At 37.7% G+C, this 24,954-nt stretch overlaps 1 protein-coding gene across 10 annotated transcripts in view; it reads left to right on the top strand.

Moving 5' to 3' along the window:
- Nav3 (neuron navigator 3) overlaps positions 1 to 24,954 on the top strand; it is a 737,122-nt gene that overhangs the window by 640,057 nt on the left and 72,111 nt on the right. For all 10 annotated transcript variants that reach the window (XM_029482745.1, XM_029482744.1, XM_021173799.2 and 7 more), the window contains 6 exons: positions 10,515 to 10,647; positions 11,398 to 11,674; positions 13,149 to 13,857; positions 15,769 to 16,260; positions 20,270 to 20,311; positions 21,750 to 21,910. In XM_029482745.1, coding sequence (XP_029338605.1) covers positions 10,515 to 10,647; positions 11,398 to 11,674; positions 13,149 to 13,857; positions 15,769 to 16,260; positions 20,270 to 20,311; positions 21,750 to 21,910 — 1,814 coding nt within the window. The remainder of the gene's footprint in view (positions 1 to 10,514; positions 10,648 to 11,397; positions 11,675 to 13,148; positions 13,858 to 15,768; positions 16,261 to 20,269; positions 20,312 to 21,749; positions 21,911 to 24,954) is intronic.

Genomic DNA, 24,954 nt, shown 5'->3' with positions numbered 1-24,954 from the left:
GATAATATAAGAGGCAAGGGTAAGAAGGTAATATGACATATGTGTGCAGTAAAGGGTGTGATAATTTTTTAAAAGACTAAGTCAGACCTCATTGAGAAGGCTGCATCCCTGCAGAATGCAATATGCATGCGCAAGCACCCAGATTATGAATATCATATTATCACTGAACCTTTTTATTCATTTCAAATGTTTGCCCAGACCATTGTCTCAAGAACATTCCAATATTGAGAAATATAAGATTCATGGCAATGTTTTCTAAATAATTTTACAATATGTAATCAAGCCATTCAAATTTGAACTAACATATTTTACAAATGTACTTCTTGTTTTAGCTTCTAGTAAAAATCAACCTTAAAAACAAAAATCTTAAAACTCAATACTTAGTGAACATTTTTTGGTAGAAATTAAGAATGAGGTCACCTCAGTAGGCAGTATTTTGATTATAACCAAGATGGGTTAAAAGAGGAGTGTATCCAGAGAAATAAGTAATTGGCATAATTCCTTTATATCATTAGTAGAAATTAAATAAGGTGCCAAATTGAAATTACAGTTATTTTTGAATGCCTGAGGTTAAAATATCCATTCTCTATTAAAACATCTCTTTACTGTACACGCTAAGGTAGGGCAGTTAGCATAGAAACCTGATTAGCCTAAGAGCTGACCAAAGACCTGCTGTGTGAAGTCCCTATGTTCAACACAGAGGGATACTGAGCAGTGACCTACCAATAACAGGGATCACCAGGCTAACTTTTCCTTCTGTAACATGTTTCAAATTCTTTTGAAATGATTATAACAATTACTCAGCTAATATTTTCAAAGTCTCTATTATAAAATAAACACAGCACATTTGTACCCAGCACATTTCAAATATGTACCCAGGGGTGATTGTGGCCACAGTTGGCTTTACCTTGTTTCTAAGCGAAAAAGTAGAATATCTCTCCAAGCACTTTCTCATTCATTTGATATTCTAATAGGTTGACGAGGAGGAATCTGCCTAATGGTTAACTGGTTACATTTTTATTTAATAGACTGTATAATTTTTGTATTACTAGCATGCATTTCTGAGTTTCAACATGTGTATGAAGCCCACCAACAGAGAAGTCCCTTTAACCACTGGACATCACTTAATTATCAAAGAAATGGGAACATGCAGCACATAGCTTTCTAAGTGTGCTTTCATACACACACACACACACACACACACACACACATATGCACACGCTCATACGCACACACACACACACACACACACACACACACACACACACACACGGCTTTCAACAGATCTATGTCACGGAGTGTATCAATGCTTATTCCTTTAAACTGTGAAGAAAAAGGATGCCAAGACGAATGTTTTCTAAATAAACTTTTGTTCACAAGTCCAGTGCTTTAAGATGAAGTGGTAGCTGCCAACAGTATTAGTCTAAATAATCACTTAGATTTAAAACATTTGTTGACAACATTTGAAGTTATCTCAAACTATTAAAAACTTCACTGATGGCATATTTTCTTTTTGGTTGGGTTAACCAGCTGAACTCTGCATCTAGGCAGATCTGGATCAAATCTGTTTAGTAAGTGAGACATTGGGTGAGTTACTTAGTGTAATTGTGCCTTAGTTTCCTTGTCTATAAAATACAGAAATGATCTTATATCCATGGCTGCTGGGTTGCTGCAAGAAGTAGTGACTAGAAAGCACAAAGAAGAATATCTAGCTACTAGTGAGGACTTTATAGACACTAGCTGACAGTTAGCTAGCATGTTTACATATTGAAAAAGTTAAAGTTCTTCATATTCTTTTGAGGTGTTTGAATTTTTTCTTTGTACATTATTTAGTAAGATTCTTTGGTTTTTCAAAAATATTTATCATTATTGTTTATTCATGTGTCCTTCATGGAGTAATAATTTTAAGTGTTAATCCATAAACTGTATATTTTTTTTTCAATTTATTCTCAGGTCACACTTTCAATGAGAAAAATTGTTTCATAATGTCTAGTTGTTATCTTTATGATCATGATCAGTTTGTGATTTGAAAACCTCTTCTAAAGAATGGAACTTCATATTTTCAGTGGAGTCTTCAACTTATTCTGAGATGATTTGGGATTTAATTTAGAATTTGATATAAAATCCTAATTTCATATTTTTCATGCCAAGGAGTTCTTGACACTTGCTAAAAAATTCACCAGCCTTTTAAATATTTATTCTTCTATTTCCAGTATGATTTAGTGCATGCTCATTCTTTTTTTTTTTTTTGTTTTTTGAGACAGGGTTTTTCTGTGTAGCCTTGGCTGTCCTGGAACTCACTCTGTAGACCACGCTGGCCTCGAACTCAGAAATTCGCTTGCCTCTGCCTCCCAAGTGCTGACTAAAGGCGTGCGCCACCACACCTGGCTGCATGTTCATTCTTTAACATTCTTCCTGGTCTGAAGGATGATAGCAACACTGTTGTCATGACTGGATGTTTCTGTTATCATTGTTATAAATGAAAAGCTTTCAATTTGGTCTCATATTGGTATGCTAAGTATATGGGAGTAGCCATATGGAAAGGAAATGTTAAACTTCTTGTATTCACAGCAGACATAAGTGGAGATACATGCAGAAATAACAAAAAGGAAATTATTTTTAAATCTTAAGACCTTCACGCTGGAGCATCACAAAAGCAATCAGTGAAATTGATAAGATTATGCCATACAAAACCAAGGTTTAAAATTTGATTGTATTTGATATACAAATAACAACAGCAACAAAATCAAACACGGACATTTAAATTTTCACCAGCTGCCATGATATAACACAGCGTATTTTTTTCAAAGCTCTGGGATTCAAAGAATTAATCATTGCATAAAGAAATTAAAGAAAGCAAAAAAAAAAATGTTGAAAACTATTCCTTGCTTGTGGATTGAGAGAGGATGTCAATTTCCCAGTACAGTTTCATATTTAATAAAATGCAGACCAAGCAACCGGAAGCTCCTCACTGGACGCTCAGGAGCTGCTTCTGAAATCGTATGCAAATGCTAAGGACAAAAATAGCTATAGCATCTTTGTAAAGGATGCATAAATCTGGTGGACTCATATGACCTGTTTCTAAGGCTCCGGCATGGTGGTGATAACCACTAAAATGTTCACAGAAACCAAAGCAATAGGGAACCTTGAAATAAACCAACATGCATATAGTCACTTGTTTACTATCATAAACATACCAAGGAAACTAAATTAATAAAAGACAGGAAAGGCCATAAATCTATACAATAAGCCAATAACTTGATCTAGATTTTATGTTGTATATACAATTAAGAAATTTGGCATTCTACCTAATTTAAAGCTATGAGAAACATAAAATTCATAAAAATGGATGGTAGAAACCTGTAATCTGGAACAGGACTGTTTTAATAGAAAGAAGATTATGAACTATTCACAGTTAATTACTTTATTTTATCAAAATTACAAACCTCACTCTTGCGACAGTAAGGCCAAGGGATTTCTGCAATAGTTGTTTCTTCAGCTAAGAGTGCAAAATTGGGGCTTAGGAGGTGGTTCAGTTTTCAGTTGCCTGCAGTGAAAACTCAGATCTCTAACACTCAGGTGATATTCAGGGTTGGTGTTTGGCTTCTGAAACCCCAGCACCAGAGAAAGAAAATAGTTTTCAGGATATTGTTGGCCAGCCAGACTAGATGTAATGTGAGCCCCAGGGTCAGTGAGAAATCCTATTAATAATATCCTGAATGGGCATCGTGGTGATGCCTGTAAGTTTATCAGGGAGATCTCTGTGAGTTCAGGCAGCCTAGTCTACATGGTGATTTGCAGTCCAGCCAGAGCTACATAGTGAGATCCTGTGTCAAATGGAAATAAAATTAAAAATAAGATGTAGAAACGATTAATAAGGTATCCTAACTTTAACTTCTGGCCTATACATGAATCCTAAAAGGTGAATGCATCCACCACACCAGTACAGACACACACACATACACACACACACACACATACATGTACACACATATATGCATACACATACACATACACAAACACATACACACACATACACCCATATACACACACACACAAACACATACATACACACACACACACACACACACACACACACACACACACAGACAAATAGTAAGATAGACAGACAGACAGGGATAGAGACAGACAGACATAGACCTAGACAGACAGGAACAGATAGAGAATGCAAAATTACATATAGTCAATGGGAAATAGTTTGTAGTTTTATTTCCATTCGACATAGGACTGCTTTCTGACTTAGTAAACCAAAGACTATGTCCATGCAAAGACTTATTTGTGAATGTTATTAATAATTTTACTTATAGTGCATCAAGATAGAAATCCTACAACATATAAATAAAAATATGTGAGTAGCAATCCCACAATTTATGAAATTATCATAGATTGTGAAGGTAAAATTCAGTAGAACTATAGATGTGCAATTTGTCAGAAATAATGAGGTGCCTTTTTGTAGAATATAGTTAAGGACACTTAGTAGATCTTAATGCAATTAAAAGTGGAAGGATGGGAAAATATTTGATGAGATTTGAGACCTACTACTCAGAGCTAATTATGCTGATAATTCTTTCATTAAAAACTTTTTCTATTAAGATTTTTTTCAACTTAATTAAATGTGTGACAATCAACAGAATTAATTGCATCGTTGCTATCAAGAGTTCTGTTATCTACAAAATCAATGAAGAAAGTCAAATGTCATGGAAACTTAAGATTAGAAAAATAACTCCTTTATCTTTCAAAAGGATTATTTTTAATTTGCTTTAAAAAGAACTGTTTTGAACAAAATTTTGCTCAAAACTTTCACTTCATAGTCTCTGAGAAGAGATGGCTCATAGGTGAAAGGCACTTGGTGCTCTTTTAGCAGATCCAGGTTCAATTCCCAACATCCATATGGCAGTTAAAAGCCTTCTGTAATTTCAGTTCTGAAGATCAGATACACATTTCTGGCATTTCTGACAACACACACACACACACACACGGCACACACATATAGTGAAATTAAAACATGTATATACATACAATAACAATTAATAAATCATTCATTTATTATTGAACTTAACCCAGTTTAAAGTCTCCCAGTAGAAGCAGGATTTTCAAAAGCAAAGCTTCATTTAGCAATATAATTTAGAGGCTTAGTCAACAACAGACACTACATTATCTATTGGGTCTATAAAGATAAATAAAGCACAGTTCATTATTCATAGTATGAGAAAGAAGGCAGAAAACACAAGCTTAAAAATGAAGGGTCATCATGATGAAGATGAAGCAGCAGCCTGATTAGCATAGTATCCCACCTGCTCACTACTGCCATGGTCATCCTGAAGATACCAACCCTTCAGAGGACTAATCCTGACTATCACACCATCCCTTTTTACTACTAATCCCCGTCACTGCTCTTACTAGTTCATATCAGATCCATTTATCACAGTTGCTATTCCCAGTAAACAGTGAGTTGTTTGGAAAAAAAATGTAGTTTATACATCACAGTGAGTGAGAATACATTCTTAGCAATATTATTGAAATAAGCATTGAGTAAAAAGGAAGAATGTCTAACAAAAGAGTGACCAGCCATGGTGACAACTTCACTGAAAATGAGGCTTCATATTTGATGTAGGATTGGCAAATAATACTGTCTTAGATAGGGTTTCCATTGCTGTGAAGAGACACCATAACCAAGGCAACTCGTATAAGGGACAACATTTCATTGGGGCTGGCTTACAGGTTCAGGGATTAGTCCACAATCATCAAGGCTGTAGCATGGCAGCATCCAAGCAGACATGGTGCTGGAGAAGAACCTGAGAGTTCTGCATTTTGATCCAAAGGCAGGCAGAAGGATCCTGACTTCCAGGCAGCGAGGATGAGGGTCCCAAAGCCCACCCTCAAAGTGATACACTTTCCCCAACAAAGCTACATCTACTCCAACAAGGCCACACCTGCTAATAGTACTACACCCTGGGTCAAGCATATTCAAACCACCACAAATGCCAGTGAACTAAAAGAAGAATATTTGGGAAAAAAATAACATGAACTTCATAGAGTAGGTTTTGACAGGACACTCTTGAACCACAACAACAAAGACTGCAAGTAAGGCTAGCAACCCAGGTCTTGTAGTCAGGAAAGAACTGTAGGTTAGCTAATGATTGGAGTTACACAATCCTAGCCTTGATTCCATAGTTGTGGAAATGTTGACCATTGCCAAAGAGGATCCTCTAAGGTAAGTTAACATAATGGAGGGCAAGATAGTGAGTAATTCAAAGTTCTCAAGAATAAAGAAATACTATAGGACCCAAAGGAGAAAGGTGTAGATGACAGACAATTCAATGCTGGTCATAAACACATTTCAAGAAAGGACAGGAAAGGAAACAGAGAAGGGAACAGAAAAGTTCAAGGGCGGTATGATGTTTGTAAAATTGAATACATTCAATAGTCTATCAACCATGTATAACCTGTGAGAGTAGTCAAATCCCCGCAGGACTCTTCTGGCCATTTTAGTCCCATTATATCAAGATTGACTTGAAATTTAGTTTTCATATCCCCTCTATTGGTTCAGTGCAGACTTCCTTTCAGTTTTCAAGGAGGGATTGAAACTTCATGATATTATTGAATTAGTATTTCTATAAGTCTAACCTAAGGCTATTGTGTTGTACTGGGGCACTTAAAGGAGTATCTTATTGTTGTGATCATAGCAGACATAATGTTTTTAACACAATATTTGAAGCCAGTACTTGCATTTGAAAAAAGCTATTGGTAAGGACTGAGAAGGAGATGTCTCAGCAGGCAAAGGTCCTTGCCCTAAAGCCTTAAGTTGTACATGCCATCCCACCTAAGGAACTCAGAGAGTGGAACTCACTCCCACCACTTGTTCTTTTCTTGTTACTGGAAATTTTGGGTAGTCCCTCCATGGGCACCATTTGCTATCACAGGATTCAGATACCCTCTTGGGGTTCTTAGTCTCATTAATAAGAAAACTATGAAGAGCCTCAAACAAAAGCCCAAGGAAAAGACTAATAGAGTTTAAAAGAAACGTGCTCTGGGCTGCTAGATCTAGTTCTTGGAAGCTGCTTGGTGGACAATGGAAAAGATAATGGAAACAACCCACGCCATCGATTGTAAGTTGCATGGAGGTCAGCCTTGTGACAGCAGCAGATACATGGCAGGAAGTGGAACTTTGTGAAAGAATATAGAAGCCTAGAGAGTTCCCAAAAGCAGATGCTAAGCTCTGAGAGCACCTGGAAGAGCAAGACATAAATAAATAAAATAAATTAAAATTGTTAAACCTTTTGAGTTTAGTATTTATAAGGCAGATGGGTCCAATAGAGCCTCTAGGTGGATTATAGGAACTGTACTAGGGAGAGGGGATTCTGGGAAGGAAGGGTAATTAAATGGTAATTGTTTTATCTATTTAGCATAGCTTATGGTGAGTTCACATTGCTAATACTGTTCTCACCTTCAGAGCGATGTCTTGGCCAGGTGGTAGACACACAGTGGGATCAATGTTTCATGTTTGTGTAGCTTGTAATGCTAGATTTCTATCTAAGCCAGAGACGTAGCTTTTATTAATGGACCCACATAAAGCCCTGATAAACAATATGGTATCATGAACTCCACACATCGCACACACACACACACACACACACACACACACACACACACATGCGCGCGCATGCACAACTACATACACATACACACATGCACTCAGATACATGACATGCACATACTCACATACTTATGCATGCACATGCATGTGTGTATGCAAGTAAATAAGTAAATATATATGTCTTTTGCATGCCAACCCCTTATTAGATACAAGTTAACACTTTCAGGTAGCCTTTAACTTATCTCTTATTTTCTTGATAGGATACATATACTTGTTAAGAAACTTGACGTTGAGTTTTAAATTGATACAGTGGTATTCAAAATACAATATTAATAACTTATATTCATATATTCAACCTGTCAAGTACAAATACTAAAAGAAATAATGAGTAAGCTATAAATTACATTTAAAAACTGATAATTGTATCGACTAAGTTCTTAGTTGCAAATTACATGATCTATTTCTGCTAATTTATGAACCTAAAGCATGTTAGAAGGCTCTTTGAATTGGGAGATGTGGGAAATACAGGCTCTCTTCAGGCTCTTCTAAACCATGCATCCAAATTATGCTACTTCTAGTAAGTAATGAAGGTACTTTGGACTTGAAAAACCACCAATCCTTCTAGAGAAAAACTGAGTGACTGCCAACTGAGAAAGGACTCAATTATGCTGATTTGCTTACTAAAGATGGGTATTTTTTTTCTCCCTTTTGGTGTAGAGAATAGACAGAACTATACTGCATGGCAGTTTTCTGCAAGGAAGCTTAGACATGAGAGGCATTTGCTGATGCTGTAGCTAATAATATGGAAAGTTACAAAATAATATATAGTAAAGATATTCATAAGATTTGGGCACTCATGAAAGTTGGGTATTTCTCTCATGGTATAAAATACACATTAGGATATAATTGTTATTGATAATAGTCTAATTTATAAAGATCTCTGCTAGTAATGTATTATGTCGGTAAATTCAGTTTTCTTCTTAGATTACTTTTGTGTCATATGAAACTTAGTAAGTCATTGTTATTTGCAACTTAGGATGGGGCTTCTATAGTCTATTCATTTTGTCCCCTTTATGGTTTATTTGTGCTTTCATGATGAATATTTGAATAGTATCTTCAATGTTTGGATCATTTGTGGAATGTGTTTAAAGCCATGTATTCATTTCGTGAGACTTACTTTTGCTTTATGGATAGTATGTATATCTATGGTGCATCAATTCATATATCAAAGCACAGGTGGGTAGTAATGTATCAACATGCTGGAATTCAGTCAGCAAATGAGCAGACAATGGTCTCCCTCTTACACACTGAAATCCCTACTGTCTTTCAAGTTATCTAGATATTCTGAAGTTTTTATGTGCCATAACTTCAAACACATTGACTGAATAATGGGGTCCAACCTAGCATGCATTTGGTTATTAATATAGCATATTTTATACTTATTTAGATAGCCAAACAAGTATGTGAAGGGGTTCAGATATTTATCTTATCCCTTTGGTAAATTTCCTTATGCACCCCACGAGACATGCTTTGCTTTGGAAGCTAGACCATAAAGGAGGAAAAACTTGTGATGGTTTAGCAGGGCAATATAGTGACCAGATGTGATTATTTTAAAAGATTTATTTTTTTTCTGTTCATAAATAGTTTTGCATTCACGCATGCATGTATAGCACATGGATAACTGGAATCCACAGAGGCCAGAAGAGAGTATCAGACCCCCTGGAAGTGGATTTATAGATTGCTTTAAGCTGTCTTGTGGGTGCTCGGAACTGAGCTTGGGTCCCCTCCAAAAGCAATGAGTCCTTTTAACAGCACGGACATCTCTCCAGGCCCCCAATATGACCTTTTGTTTACTCACACAGAAGCCGCAACTGAAGTTGTGTGGCAAAGGCCAAAAACAGGAAGGTCAGATAGAAGGCTGTCTTGTGTTCTTTAGAATTGTGAGGGATAAGATGACTGGGTAAATTTTGATATTTAAACGTGATTGAATGGTTGTAATACTAAGATGGGGAAAGCAAGGAATGATTTTCAGATGCCTGGCTAAAGCAAACAGTTTTTGAACCAAGAATTACTTCTGGGGTACGTTATGACTCCAGGCTGTCTTTGTGGGTGGGTGCAGAGACTCAGCTGGCGAGTTACTCTTCTCTCAGTGTTTTTTATTCACACTGCAAATGTTTACCTGAAACCTATGTCTTCTGGTTCTTCTGAAATACCAGTATGGCTGTTATTTAATAGACATGCAATTCTTTTAAATTATTATTAATCATTTTATTTGTTTACATTTCAAATGTTACCCCACCTCCTGGTTTCCCCTCCGTGAGTCCCACATCCCATCCCATTCCCCATCTCCCACACTCCCCTTTGCCTCTATGAGGGTGCTCCTCCACCCACTCACCCACTTCTGCCCTACCATTCTAGCATCCTCCCTACACTGGGACATCGAGCCTCCACAGGACCAATGACCTCCTTTCCCATTGATGTCCAATAAGGCCATTCTCTGCACATAAGTATCTGGAGCCACGGGTCCCTCCATATGTACTCTTTGGCTGCTTGTTTAGTCCCTGGGAGCTCTGGGTTGTCTTAGGTTAGTTGATATTGTTCTCATGAGGTTCAATTCCCTTTAGCTCCTTCAGTCCTTTTCCTAACTCTTCCATTGGGGTCCCCGGGCTCAGTCTGATGGTTGGCTGTGAGTATTTGCATCTGTCTTAGTCAGGTGCTAGAAGACCCTCTCAGATGTTCAGTTCTTATAAATATGTTTCCAAAATGGATGGTGAGAAAATTGTTGCAATAGAAGATGGTTTTGTACAACAACACTGTGGAAATGTCGGGGGGGGGGGGGAGGTTCACATTGTTCATCCAGTGTCTGGCTCATTGCTGCTTCATGTCTTTCCTTTAGCTGGGATGACAGCAGTTCCGTGAGCAGTGGTCTCAGTGATACACTTGATAACATTAGCACAGATGATCTCAACACCACGTCCTCCATCAGTTCTTACTCCAACATCACTGTCCCCTCCAGGAAGAACACTCAGGTGAGAGCCATCCTCCCTCTCTCCCCCCACTGATTCTGTCTATTTCTTTCTCCATTTCTTTTTTGTAGAATTATGCTAAGTTATTGTTCAATTCTTTAATCTGAAGTATTTGCGTAAGTCACATGAGCAGATATAATAAAGACTCACCAACACTGGAACCTGAAGTGTTTTTATTTTAGTCTTCCTGGAGTTGTATCTCTCAGAACTGTAGCAATGCCCACCCCAGCCTCTTTTGACAACCATAAGTAACTTCGGTAGATTCGCTGATGTCTAGCCCAGAAAGACCCACATTGGCATTTTCCCTTCTTCTAATACGGATTTATTTAAAAATCAAATTTAAGAACACTCTAACATTTGATTTTTCTTGGTTAATCTAAAAAGAAAAACACAAACTACTGGGATCACTTGTGACTGGTAAATCAAGAAAGAGCATTGGATATATTCTGTCTTGGCTTAGCTTATTTTTTGGTCAACGTTTGTCATAGAAGAATCCCTTCCCGTGTGAAGTTTAATTAGGCTTTTCTGAACATTATTAATCCTGACATTCTCCAATATCTACAAAGGGAAATTCTATGGCTCAAATTGATGAAAGTAAGTGAGACCGTAGTTAAAAATAGAATCGTCTCTTGCGTTCTTCTGAAGTATAAATCAGGGCTTCATGGTTTTTTCCTTCCAGTTATCTGAAACTGCATTTCAGCTCTGGGTTCAGGCTTTATAGGTTTTCTTTCACGGGAAGGTTTTTCTTTACAGCTGAAAACAGATGCGGAGAAACGTTCGACAACAGATGAGACCTGGGATAGTCCTGAGGAGCTGAAGAAAGCTGAGGGAGATTTTGACAGCCATGGTGACGGAGCTGCCAAGTGGAAGGGTGCTACTTCTGGACTTGCTGAAGACTCAGAGAAGACAGGGCAGAAAGCCAGCCTGTCTGTGTCTCAGACAGGCTCCTGGAGGAGAGGCATGTCTGCCCAGGGAGGAACCCCAGCTACAGCTAGGCAGAAAACCAGCACAAGTGCACTCAAGACCCCTGGTAGGCTTGTCGCTTGGGATAGTCTCTGCCGAAGAGGTTTTGTTTTGGTTTGTTTTGGTTTAGTTTTGATTTTTTGAGACAGGGTTTCTCTGTGTAGCCCTGGCTGTCCTGGAACTCACTCTGTAGACCAGACTGGCCTCAAACTCAGAAATCCACCTGCCTCTGCCTCCTGAGAGCTAGGATTAAAGGCGTGTGCCACCATGCCCGGCTTCTGCAGAAGAGTTTTGACCTGTGATCTAGTTTGACATCTGTGTTCATGTACTTTAGATCTCCCTTTAATAACCAGGTTCTTAATGATTGTATTCTAAAATCTACATACTTTGTCATCTAGGCCCATGGGATTATGACAATCTGAGAGGCCCGTGGAGATCACACTCATAGCGTGGGGTTGCTATGTGCTGTATTTCACTCTGGTCACTTTAGGTCATGTATAGGTACAGTATTAATTCTGAAAATATGATAACTGACCAAGGCAGCTTAGTCAGTCAACTGGGTCTCAAGGGAGGGAGGGAGGACTGAAAAGAGAAAGACAATTAGACAACACTATAAAGTGACTCCCGTCAGTTCTCAGACTGAAAGGGCTTATTTTTTTCCCAGTCTGCTTTTATACTATTTTAAGTACATGCAAATAATAAGGTCAGTTCTAGGTCATAAACAAGGTAGTTATGGAACAAACAAATAATAGACCAAAAGGCCTTGTGATTACCGTATTTAGGTTCTTAATAAGACCCATCAAGATACAAAGAACACACACCTCAGCATTATCATCTTGAGACTACTTCCTGAGTCCTAACCTGATATCAAATTCCTGCCAAATTCCTAGAAGGGGACCTGGAAGCTCTCCATAAATATCTCACTTTCCTGACTTGTTAATGAGTACGTTTAGTATTGATTGTGTGAATTCCACTACCTATAACCACAAACCCAAGAGCTGAAAGCAGCCCCACTAACCTGAGAGTTACAGTGCTCAGCATTGCAGCTTCTGTTCAGCTTGCTGAAAGAAAAGAGTGAAAGAATCCCGCTCAGTTGCACCATCTGTCTTCTAGGACTCTCCCCGTATTTTATAAACAGTGTCATCGGAAGTGTGGTATCATGGGGTACTTCAGATAATATCATGATAAAGGTAGTGAGATTAACTTTTTGTCTAGTACTTAGCTAGAGAGTAAAGAGTGACATCCCTCTGAGGCAACATTGTCATAAGATACAAGACTTTAACAAATATGGAAGTAACATGTTTACACTCTATCACCCCAAGTTCATCACAGTGCCTCTGACAGCCATGTTTTTTTCTAGCGTTGCACTCAATCCTCTCATTTTATTGGAGTGCATGCCTATTTAGATCTGAAACAAGAAATATTTCAGAACCGAGGTGATAGAAAGAGCTAAAGAGCATTCATGATTTACATTTGGTTTTGGACGTGTTCTCAGGTGAAAATATTCAAATGAGCATATTTGCGTGTTTCTCTTTAATCAGGGAAGACAGACGATGCCAAAGCTTCTGAGAAAGGGAAAACTCCTCTTAAAGGATCATCCTTGCAAAGGTCTCCTTCAGATGCAGGGAAAAGCAGCGGGGATGAAGGGAAAAAGCCACCGTCAGGCATTGGAAGATCGACAGCCAGCAGTTCTTTTGGATACAAGAAGCCAAGTGGTGTAGGGGCTTCTACTATGATTACCAGCAGCGGTGCCACCATCACAAGTGGTTCAGCTACACTGGGGAAAATCCCCAAATCCGCTGCCATTGGTGGGAAGTCCAATGCAGGAAGGAAAACCAGCCTGGACGGGTCCCAGAATCAAGATGATGTTGTCCTGCACGTGAGCTCGAAGACCACCCTCCAGTACCGTAGTTTGCCCCGCCCTTCTAAGTCCAGCACCAGCGGAATCCCTGGGAGAGGTGGCCACAGGTCGAGCACCAGCAGCATTGATTCCAATGTCAGCAGCAAGTCAGCTGGGGCCACCACCTCCAAACTGAGAGAACCCACTAAGATCGGCTCAGGGCGCTCGAGTCCAGTCACTGTCAACCAAACAGACAAAGAGAAGGAGAAAGTAGCAGTGTCGGATTCAGAGAGCGTTTCCTTGTCAGGTTCCCCCAAATCCAGCCCCACCTCTGCCAGTGCCTGTGGGACTCAAGGGCTCAGACAGCCAGGGTCCAAATATCCAGATATTGCCTCGCCTACATTTCGAAGGTAAGGGTATGTAAAGAGATGCTGGGAAAACATAAAAGGTAGTATATAGCATGTATTTATTCTGCATGAAACTATTTTAATGTATTCTAAATATTCTAAGATTCTGTATCTTATACTTGTTTAAAATATAGTGAATTTTTTTTTTTTTTTTTTTGCTGATTGCACCTGTTGCTAGTGTAAAAGTGTTGCTCGTTTAGAGAGTGGTTAGCCTTTCAGCTACACAGCCAGTGTGACACTAAAATACTAACACCATTTGTAGCAGGCATAAAACCACATGACTGACTATTCATAGAAATAAAGTGATAGTTTGTGAAGGTATTCAGTGATTTCCACCTCTCCTTTCCAGAATTAAAAAAAGCAAGTTGCATAGATCTTTATAAACACATTTACTTCTAGTGTATGTTATCTTCCCGACTCTTAATGAGTTGGCAGTTACGAATATAGATGATATATTCTTTCTAACAGTTTATAGGAGACCAATTTATACAGTACTGGATCTTAACATAGTAACAACAACAGCAACAAAAACAACACAAAAAGCTATCAAAGTATGGTCTGATTGCAGAATTTGAAAACGTTTACATGTTTGACATAGGACAAGAACTCAGGAGTGAGGTGACTTTTTATAAGTCTTCATCAATGTCCTTTTACAGGAACCAGGAAGCATATCTGATGTATGTGTCAGGATTATCACTTTATTAATTATGTGAAATTCTGCTTCGAAATATACCTGATTTTAAATACTTTAATATAGTAGGGGTCAAAATTAGTGAATGAGTTAAGACGAGTTGTTAAATAATCCTGGCTCTGTTTTCTCATCTTCAAAATCATAGAGTATAATTTGTCACCTCTTGTTAAATATTTCAGGTTTGTGTTTATTCTCTTGATAACTTTGCTCTGTTAGGAAGAGTCTTGAAGAATTTACACTAAGTAACCTTAGAATAACTATTTGAGAAACAGCGGTCAAATTTGACATTAGAAGTATTAACTCTGAAGAATGATTTGAAGTGACAGTTCTTAGAATAAACTATAGCTTGTAGCAAGAGTAAATATTTTCATTGCTTGTGTGAGAGCCAAGAGCGCCCTCTTGTGGCCCATTACCTATGAAACAATTTCTCATATTCGCCCTAGAAATCTTCCACTGCAGGAAATAATGGATTTCATTGCCGCTGAATTAGTAACCATTCTGCCATTCCTTCATACCATTTTATTTCCATACTTGCATAAATTTGATTATGTCATCTGCTTCATTTACAAAACTAAAATGTTTTCTGAGCTAAACTCCAGTAGTTAAATTAGTACAAATGGTATTTTTAAATCACTGCTGTGAATATATATATCTATTTGAATACCTCTGGCAACGGACAGAAATCCCTATGGTCTTTCCATGGGAAGATACAAACCAATATATAAGTTGTCCAGCAATATCCAATATTTCCAGCCCAGCCGGTCAGGCCTCTTAGACATTACCTTACATATTTGAACCTTTCCTTAAATGTCCCCAATCTACTTTTTAAAAGATGAAAATCCATTTAAGCATCATATACCGAATGCGTAGAAGTTGTTTCATTATAATGGTTCTGCAGATAGGTAATGCCAAAATGGCCAAAATATTTAATCACTAGAATCGTAAAAGTCAAGTACAATCATGCTGACTTTTGCCCACTGCTGCCCACCTTGGTTGCAGGCCAGTGCTTACTTAAGATATCGTAAGTGATTTTTTTTTAAAATTTTTATTTTTTAGTAGTTGGTTAATCAAAAGCCAGTCATGTCACCTTCAGGAACATAGAGGCTGGACGTGCTTGGTAGCTCACGACTCCAAAGCACCCTTGGCTCTGTGGACTGAAACCCTAGGAAACGTGGATGTGAGTCTCTTGGAACAACTCAAGTTGTTATTTGTTTTTCTTTTAGGTTGTTCGGTGCCAAGGCAGGCGGCAAATCTGCCTCCGCACCTAATACTGAGGGGGCGAAGTCCTCCTCCTCAGTAGTGCTCAGCCCTAGTACCTCTTTAGCCCGACAAGGCAGTCTGGAGTCACCGTCGTCCGGCACGGGAAGCATGGGCAGTGCTGGTGGGCTGAGTGGCAGCAGCAGCCCTCTCTTCAATAAACCCTCAGACCTAACTACAGATGTTATAAGCTTAAGTCACTCCTTGGCTTCCAGCCCAGCGTCGGTTCACTCTTTCACATCCGGTGGGCTTGTGTGGGCTGCCAATCTGAGCAGTTCCTCTGCCGGCAGCAAGGACACTCCAAGTTACCAGTCCATGACTAGTCTCCATACGAGCTCTGAGTCCATTGACCTGCCCCTCAGCCATCATGGCTCCCTGTCTGGACTGACCACAGGCACTCACGAGGTGCAAAGCCTGCTCATGAGAACGGGTAGTGTGAGATCTACTCTCTCAGAAAGGTGAGCTTTCCTGGAGGCATCCATGAGTCCTTATCTCCTTCTTCCTGCACTGTGACCACCACCCCACCCTACTAAATTCCCCTGATCCCCACTGTGACTAAAACTATGCGTTGACATAAAATTGAACTTAAATTTACAGTTAATATTGATGAGAACAGTCTTATTCTTCACTCTTATTATCAAATTTGCAAAGGAATAGTCATTTAAGATAGGGTGATTGGATAGTTTGCTTAATACCAACAATTTTAGTGAATAGGCAATTTGCATAATATGTGCATAATATATTAAATATTAAGATATAAATATATAAAGTATGCATTCATGCAATGAGTGAGTGATATCTTCTCAAGACATTTTTAATGGTTGGCTTGAGATTCAAGACAACACAGCTCCTTGGAATGATTAAAGCTCTGTTAACAACCAAGTTCAAATGGATTCTACAGTTATGCTCTCGGAGGAATAGAATACTTGAAAATTTAAAATATAAGTTAAATCCCTTATCAAGACATAGTCTGCAATGCCCAAGTTGTCCATTAACTGATTATTTCCAAGCATTTTCTTCTGGATTCTCTTGCCTTTGTGAAATTCAAAATTAGGAGTGAAAAACGGCCTCGTAATGTTCTGTCACCTCTGTGTACACTGAGAGTCAGCAAATGGCCCTTCCTCTACCTAGAAGTATCTGATACATAAGTGAATCAGTGATGCTCAGTACGTACTGTGAGGGTCTTGGAAGGACAGAGTGTATGCTTCCTCATTCATAAAAATTCTGAGCCGGGACAACTGGGCTTTACAGACTAAAATATATTCATATCCCTTTTGTTTTGGTGATAACACCCAATGTAAAATGACCTGGTTCATCCATCCAAAGAATCAAGCTATCAATTGCATCTCAGATTCTAGCGTCAGTAGTCACAAAGTGATCACATGCCATGTATAAAACTTAAGGCAAATAAACGTAATTATATTTAAAATGTATTAAGTCTTATTTGAATAAATGAGTTTATCCTGGTTTTAGAAAAACGTTATATGAAGCATTAAAAATTAGTTGACCTCCGAATCAAACAAACAGGTCGTAATTCATTAGCCATAATCAACCTCCGAAATACAAATAATTTTAAAATTATAAACTTGAAAATATAATATTGATCGTATATAGATATCAATCTCTTTCTTTTGCATTCAAACAGTAAATACTAAGAAACATGGTCAAATGCATAGTTTTAATCAAGAACTTGTCAAATCAAAACTACATCTTAAGGTCAACTAGTTCTCTGGCTGTAGTGGAACTCAGTTTTAATAAATTCTTCCACAGTTTAGCTCCATTCTATAAATATGTTAATTATTGAACTATAGCAATAACTATATGGTTAGTTACTGTTTTAAAGCAAATCATTATTCTAGCTATAGAATAATGGAAATAGATTAATTTTTAACTGAATATAAAAATATTAAAATACAGACTTCTAAAATATGCTTTAAGTGTATTAGTGAATATTACATATATTGAATGTGAATATCTTTATAACATATAAGATTGATAGTAACCAGATCCTTTCAGCAAATGGTTGCATTGAACATTCTTTTATTATTATTAAAACATGGTGAATATTCTTTATTTTTCCTGGAAGGAAGATTCAAAGTCTATCTGTATTTTAACTCTTAAGAGTTTAACCTTTAAGAGTGCATATGAGGAAGTGTGTGGTCTATTTAAGAAAATCTTATGTGCATATCCTGACATATCTGCTCAGTTCATAACTAAATTGAAACTATAATACTGTGTTAAAGTGTGATTTTTTTTAAAATAAATTTGAGACACACATGATAGATATTGAGGTATATATAAGTTCTTGACTTCTCTTTTTATACTTTGATCTTCATATCCAAGAACTAATAGTTCAGTGGGTTCTCATACTAATTCCAACTTTTACATATTATTCTTCCCTAAAATTTAAAAAGTAAAAAATAAATGAATACAAATGAAATTGTTTTTTTTTTCATATTTCCCTGCAAATAAGATTTAGTCATTGGTGGTTATTTGACTATAACTAACCCACATTGCTTTGTTTTATTCTACTTTACTGTGACCAAAAAAAAAAAAAAAATTTTTTTTTTAAAGTAACTTAAGTCATAGACAACCTTAAACTTTTCTGGTTTGTCCTTCAATGTGAAATGTGACATCTGTGTTATGTATTACAATTCTTGGCCGTAGACAGTGCATGGATTGACATCCCCACTGTCCTCATTGTCCTGACCTCCCTAGCCATGGCTTATATTGGAGTTGGCAGTTCTCGACCCTTTGCAGAAGGCCAACAGAGTGTTGTCATGGATGCCTAAAGCAGTGGTTCTCCACCTTTGTAATGTTGCAACTATTTATTACAGTTCCTCCTAGTGTGGTGACCATAATTTTTTGTTGTTGCTACTTGGTAAATATACTTTTGCTACGGTTATAAATCATAATTTAAATATTTTTGGAGATAGACATTTGCAAAGAGGGTCACAGCCCACAGGTTGAGAATCACTGGTCTAGAGTTTAGGAAATGGTTCTATATTACTCAATTTAAAGGAATTATTTGCTCTGTTATTTCATTACATTTCCCAGTAACATATAGACAAGTAATTTTTTTATATAACCATATCAACAAGTAATTGCTTTATACAACAATGGCAAAATAATAGTAACATTCTCACTTTCTAACATATTTTAAAGAAATCATCTTTAAAATGGCTTTAGGTCACATCAATACACAGACCATTTAAATTCATATTTAGAAATTTCTTATTTGTTTAGTATGATTCCTTCAGTACATTTATTTCCACTAGTTAGGAAATTCTATAATCCCAATGTATGACCAGAACCAATCATTGGCACCGTGATTACACCTCGTATAACGGGTGGAGTGCCCGCCGAAGAAAACATTTTAGCTTTCATTTCAAGTGATTCAATTTTAAGTCAGTCTGTCTGCATTCGTGTTCTGTCATCCCCATTGTGCACACACTGTGTGTTTAGTTCTGATCATGTGATGTTCTAAACACTCCAGCAACCATTGTGTATACCCACTTCCATTTTGTGCTTTGCTAATCTGCATGCTAGAGACTAGAATGGAGCCTCCCTCTCTTCTCCATTTTCAGGGAGTCCTTTTGCTCTTATTTAGCCAGACCTTTCTAGCCCTATGTCTGACCGACTGGGAATTAGTTAAAACAGTGATGATTGATAAGTATGCAATCAGCCGGGTGTGGTGGCACACGCCTTTAATCCCAGCACTCGGGAGGCAGAGGCAGGCGGATTTCTGAGTTCGAGGCCAGCCTGGTCTACAAAGTGAGTTCCAGGACAGCCAGGGCTATACAGAGAAACCCTGTCTCGAAAAACAACAACAACAAAAAAAAAAGATGACTGGATAAGTATGCAATCCTTTTAGTACCCAATCAACGACTTATGAAAGATGATATAGCTTCACTTCGTTAAAAATATTTTCAATTAATTATACTATAAACATTGTTCAAAGAGAATACTTGTTATATATTAAATTACCTCTTGTATGTCCATGGGAGACAAAGCTACCCTTATTCTTATTAGAAATAACCAGAAAAGAAATATACAACTACTATGTGATTTTTTTTCACGTTCTCTTATTAGTGGGTCTTGTCTCTTTGACAGCAGGTATCATGTCTTCTCATTGTTTATCCTGCATAGGAAGTGGAAGTAAAAGTTTAGTTCCCTGCACAGGAAAGTGGGGTTACCCCAGCATCCACAGGAAAGTTTTGCTAACATGACTTAAGATTGAACTTGTTTTCTAATTGTTTTGAGTGTCACTAGTATAGAAAGAAATTCTGTATTTATTGCACTGACAAAGATCCAGTCAGCCAGTTGGCCTTTCCAGTCAGTTCGGTATTCATGTGCGCATTAGCCATTGGTTACTTTGTATAATTTGGAGGATGCAATTTTGTTGGATATATGATTTGGAAATTTTGTTTGCATTATGTCCTTAGGGGTTTTTCTTTGTTTTAACAGCATGCAGCTTGACAGAAATACACTACCCAAAAAGGGACTAAGGTATATATTTCTCTCAGCACAACTGCTGCCTTTTCTGTTGTTATGTAAACTTTCTGTGCTGTCTCTTTTTCTTCCCATTTGTTTGCTAACATAGCACCCAACAAGGGAGATGAAATCACTTTTAATCTTGAGGCTTCCTCTGGCTTCAAGAGTAGGTGACTGCTCCTTTAGGAAGAGATGCCAGTGAGGATGGAGGTAGTGACTCCCATGAATCCCAGTAGGGATATCAAGATTATGAAGTACTAAGAGCTTGTCAAAAGTGAAACTGGGGAGGTGACTCAGTTGGTAAAAATGATTGTTAAGCAAACATGAAGGCTGGAGTTCAAATACCAGCACCCACATAAAAGATCTGTGTCTAGCCACATGGTCTGAAACGCCAACATGGGCAATAATGGAGACAGGAAAATCACTGGTTCACCTGGCCGCTCCCGTAGCTCTGGGTTTGGTGCGATCATAGAAACACTATTTCAAAGGAGTAAAGCAGAGGTAATTGGGTATGATACCCAATTTCTTCCTCTGACCTCCACAATCATGTAAGAACACAATACACACACACACACACACACACACACACACACAAGACAGCCATACATATATAGAAACACAAAATTTTACATATGTAAAAAATGAAACTATATAGTCTGCACTTGTGAAAAATAAAGATGAAAGGCTAAAGTATGCTTTAAATGGAGTAAAAAGCAATTATCACAGGGCAGGTATGACAATTAAGGTGTTATTTTATACACTATTTTATAAAAACTCAGTCCCAGTATCTGCTTTCCACATCTGCTTTTATTAATTACCAAATCCGTTTAAATTTGAATTAGTCTAATGCCATTTAGCAAGTCTTAAGTAGTTATTCAATTCAGAATAAAATAAACTGAAAAATTGAGTTCATGGGCATGAGCCTATTTTACGCATTTTTTTTTTCTGAGAAAGAGATGTAGAGAAAACAGCTCACAGGGACAGTGTGCTGAGTGTGACAAGTGTCATTTTAACCAACGAACTGAAAGAAAACTCTAGCTATCAGTGTGTGCCATTTCCTATGCTGTTCTGTAACGTCACTGTGCCTCCCTCGGCTTCTGCCCTACCGCGGTCTGCCATGTTCTCACCTCAAGTCCTTCCAAACACAGTGCTGGGGGGTGGGGGGGTGGGGGTCCTTCTCCGTTAACCTGGCTGTCGGCTCTTTGCTTGTGACTTTCAAGTCCATATCTCACTGATGCATCATCATTTTCTTCTCGAATGGCACTATTTATTTCCGCTGTGGGCTCAAGCAGATGGTGCCAAATACTCTGGAGGACTTGCGATTGTAATTAGATCCAATCTGTTTGCGATTGTGCTCGGTCTGCGCAGTACGCTCCTCTTGATTGTTTTCTTGTCCTGGTATTGCCTTGTCCTTGTCGCTGTGCTGAAGTGTCTCAGCTGTGCTGTTTTGCAGATACACCCCATCATCTCGGCAGGCCAACCAAGAAGAAGGCAAAGAGTGGCTACGATCGCATTCCACTGGCGGGCTGCAGGATACTGGCAACCAGTCTCCTTTGGTCTCCCCTTCTGCCATGTCATCGTCAGCCACCGGAAAATATCACTTTTCCAACTTGGGTAAAATATTCTAAATTGTCAATTCTCTTCCACTTCTTTCACAACCTGCTATCACAGGGAATTTGATGACTACCTAGAAAAAAAAAATAATAAATTCTCCGCATCCTGCCTACTGTATACAGAATAATTTCCAGATAGTATGTCACTTAGTTTTAGAACAAATGCTTAATTTCAGTAGTTGTAATTAATATAATTATTATTGTTTTGAGACTAAAACTGAGCTATACAAAGCAGACCAACATAAGTATCAGAAGCGGGGATAAATCACAGAACACCGGATCTCAAAATCAGGGTCCTTTCCATACCGTCTCAGTGCCCTTATTTATATTCAGTAAAAACATGTTAGCTTTTGTTGCTGTTGAACAAAATTAATGATCGTTACATAGACAAAGAGAATATGGAAATAATTAGGCTGAAAGTAATATGCCATTATGTGAATTCAAGATCATTTCTTGAAACATGATTGAAATCAGAATGCTCAACAGGCATAATACGTCATTGGAGATGGCAATCTGTGAACATTTTTAGGGGACTATATTGGAAGCTAAATGGCTGTCTTAGCCATTAGCATCATTTATAGGAAGTGAGTTCATTTTTATAAATATCACAGTAACAGAGAAGACTGAGAAAACACTGAAACATATCTAAGTAAGTCCGTTATCATTTAAAAGACCCAGTGATGATGTTAAAAAAAAAAAAAATCAGTTTCTTGGACTGGAGAGGTGGCTCGACAGTGAAGAGATGGTGCTGCTCTTCCAAAGAACAAAAGTTTGTTTCCTGGTGCCCACATAGTGGATCAAAGTCTCCTGTAACTCCAGGAGAATAGAGTGCCTCCCATCTCCCCCCAGTACACATAGCTTCACACACAATAATAATAATAATAACAATTATTATTATTTTAAAATTGATTCTTCTGTCTAGTCACATATGTTGTAGTCTCATTACTGCATCTTTCGTCAGGTAAAAAAAAACATAGTTTCAATAATGTCACCACAAATACTTAACAATACAGCAAATTATACTCTTCAACTTTAATCCCCAAAGGACCCAAGGCTGAATCATCCCTATTCCAGTTTTTTCCACTGTAACTGCTGGGCTTTTGAGTCAGAGACAATGACCTTTACCATGGTCCCATATGAGCTTCTGAATCTTTATGAACATCAAGGCTTTGCTGTCATTTAAAAGAGCAAGGATATTTCTTTGCCCCACAATGGCAGTGAATTTTCAACTATGTCATCTTAGTTCCATCTCCAGATTCCATACACCTCTTAAAAGTTAGGTTACATAAGATTTTCTAATTTAAGACAGTATCATAATGCCACTGGTTTACAGCTATATAGAGAAGGAATGGTATGGAATCTCTTGGAGTTATTTAGAAGCTTGCCCCAGAAACTGGGGAAAACTTAGTCAGCAGTGTGCACATAAAAATAAATTAAACAAGTATGTCAGCCACAGTCAGTTTCCCATTGGTGCCTGGTCTCCTACTCACCAAACATAATTTCAATAAATTCAACAGTTTTGCTCTGTGTGTTCAACTGAAGGCCAGGACAATCACCTTTTATTAAGAGGTTGGCCCATCTGTTTCTCTCCTGTTCAGAGATCCTCTGTGACTCCTGCCTGTGACTGGACCTTAAAGATCACATAGTTTCTCATTATTTTCTTCATTCTCTTAGGAGTAACATTTAAATATTTGACCAAGTTAGCTTTTAAAAGCACCAGTATAACTATATTACCACTTTTCTGTATTCTATTCAAAAACTAATTTTATCTATGTGGCTTTTCTCCACTTTAGTCCTCTCCTGTGGTGGACATTCATGAAATAAGATACTATGTTACATTTCTCTTCCAGTTCAACCGTAGAAACAGCAAACCTTTCATTAATAATATAATTATACATTCTTAAGTAGTATTGGTATGTTTCCAATGGAAAATAACCAATACTCTTTACAAATTCAACATTTTTCTATAAAGTTTACATTAACTTTCGCCACTATTTTTCTTTGAGTGGGTAAAATGTTTTATTTGGAAGTGTACATGGAGCATATGTCCGTCTTTTTAAGAACACATGTCTTTTTAAATGCTGGTCTGAAGGTTAACGTGATATGCACATACACATGATGAAATCAATATTATAAGAAGAAAACCATAGTGTACATACTGGACAGGTTAATGTACTCCACCTCTGTACCTTGGTCACAAGCATTCAAGTTCTAAATGTCCTTTTGTAAACCGACTGGCTCTTATCAGCAACCACAATGATTTAGGCCACTGGTTGGGCTGGTGGGATATGCCTGCCTGAAAAAATATCTCTCAACCACCTTCTTCCTCTGTTACTCCCTCCTTCTTCCCTTCCCCTCTTTGACTTTCTCCCAGTCTCTTTGTCTATCCTGCCTTTCAGTCGCTGTCTCTGTTTCTTTGTCTCTGTTCTCTTATCATTTCTTTTCTTTGTATTTTCTTCTTTCTTCCTGTTAGTTATATAATTTACATATTGATAGCTTATTCATTTTTTCATTACAGTTCATATATATTTTTTTCATTACAGTTCATACATATATAACAGTAGATGCACACATTTGCTTATTTGAGGTCTAACTTCCAATTAAACTTATCATAAGAACAAGTAATTATACTAAGCAGATGTGTCATGTGTCAGAAAATATAGCACACTTTTTAAAACCCAAATCAATTCAGCTTTACTGACGTGGTTCTCTGACGTTCTAATGGTGCTCAGCAGTTTCTTTTTTAGCTTAACAGAGCCTGGCCTGTGCCATAGAGAGCAAAAACAAATTCACTCTTAAATAAGAGAGTGAATTCTTAAATTTCAATAGGACAAATTTATGATGGCTGTTTCTTGATGTTTCTGCCTCACTCACATGTCAAATTTCAAACTCTAGCATCTATCGATGCAATTGTTGACTTTAACAAAGTTGATGATTATCACTTGGACTAAGCCACAGAATACCATAAAAACTGCAAGGCAATAGGCAGCTGACAGAATCTTATTTAAAATTGAGCACTTAAGATACTTCTTTGAAATAAGTTTG

The sequence above is a fragment of the Mus caroli genome, chromosome 10 (genome assembly GCF_900094665.2).
Source record: "Mus caroli chromosome 10, CAROLI_EIJ_v1.1, whole genome shotgun sequence".
Taxonomy (NCBI): Eukaryota; Metazoa; Chordata; class Mammalia; order Rodentia; family Muridae; genus Mus; species Mus caroli.
This window is presented reverse-complemented; position numbering and strand designations above follow the sequence as displayed.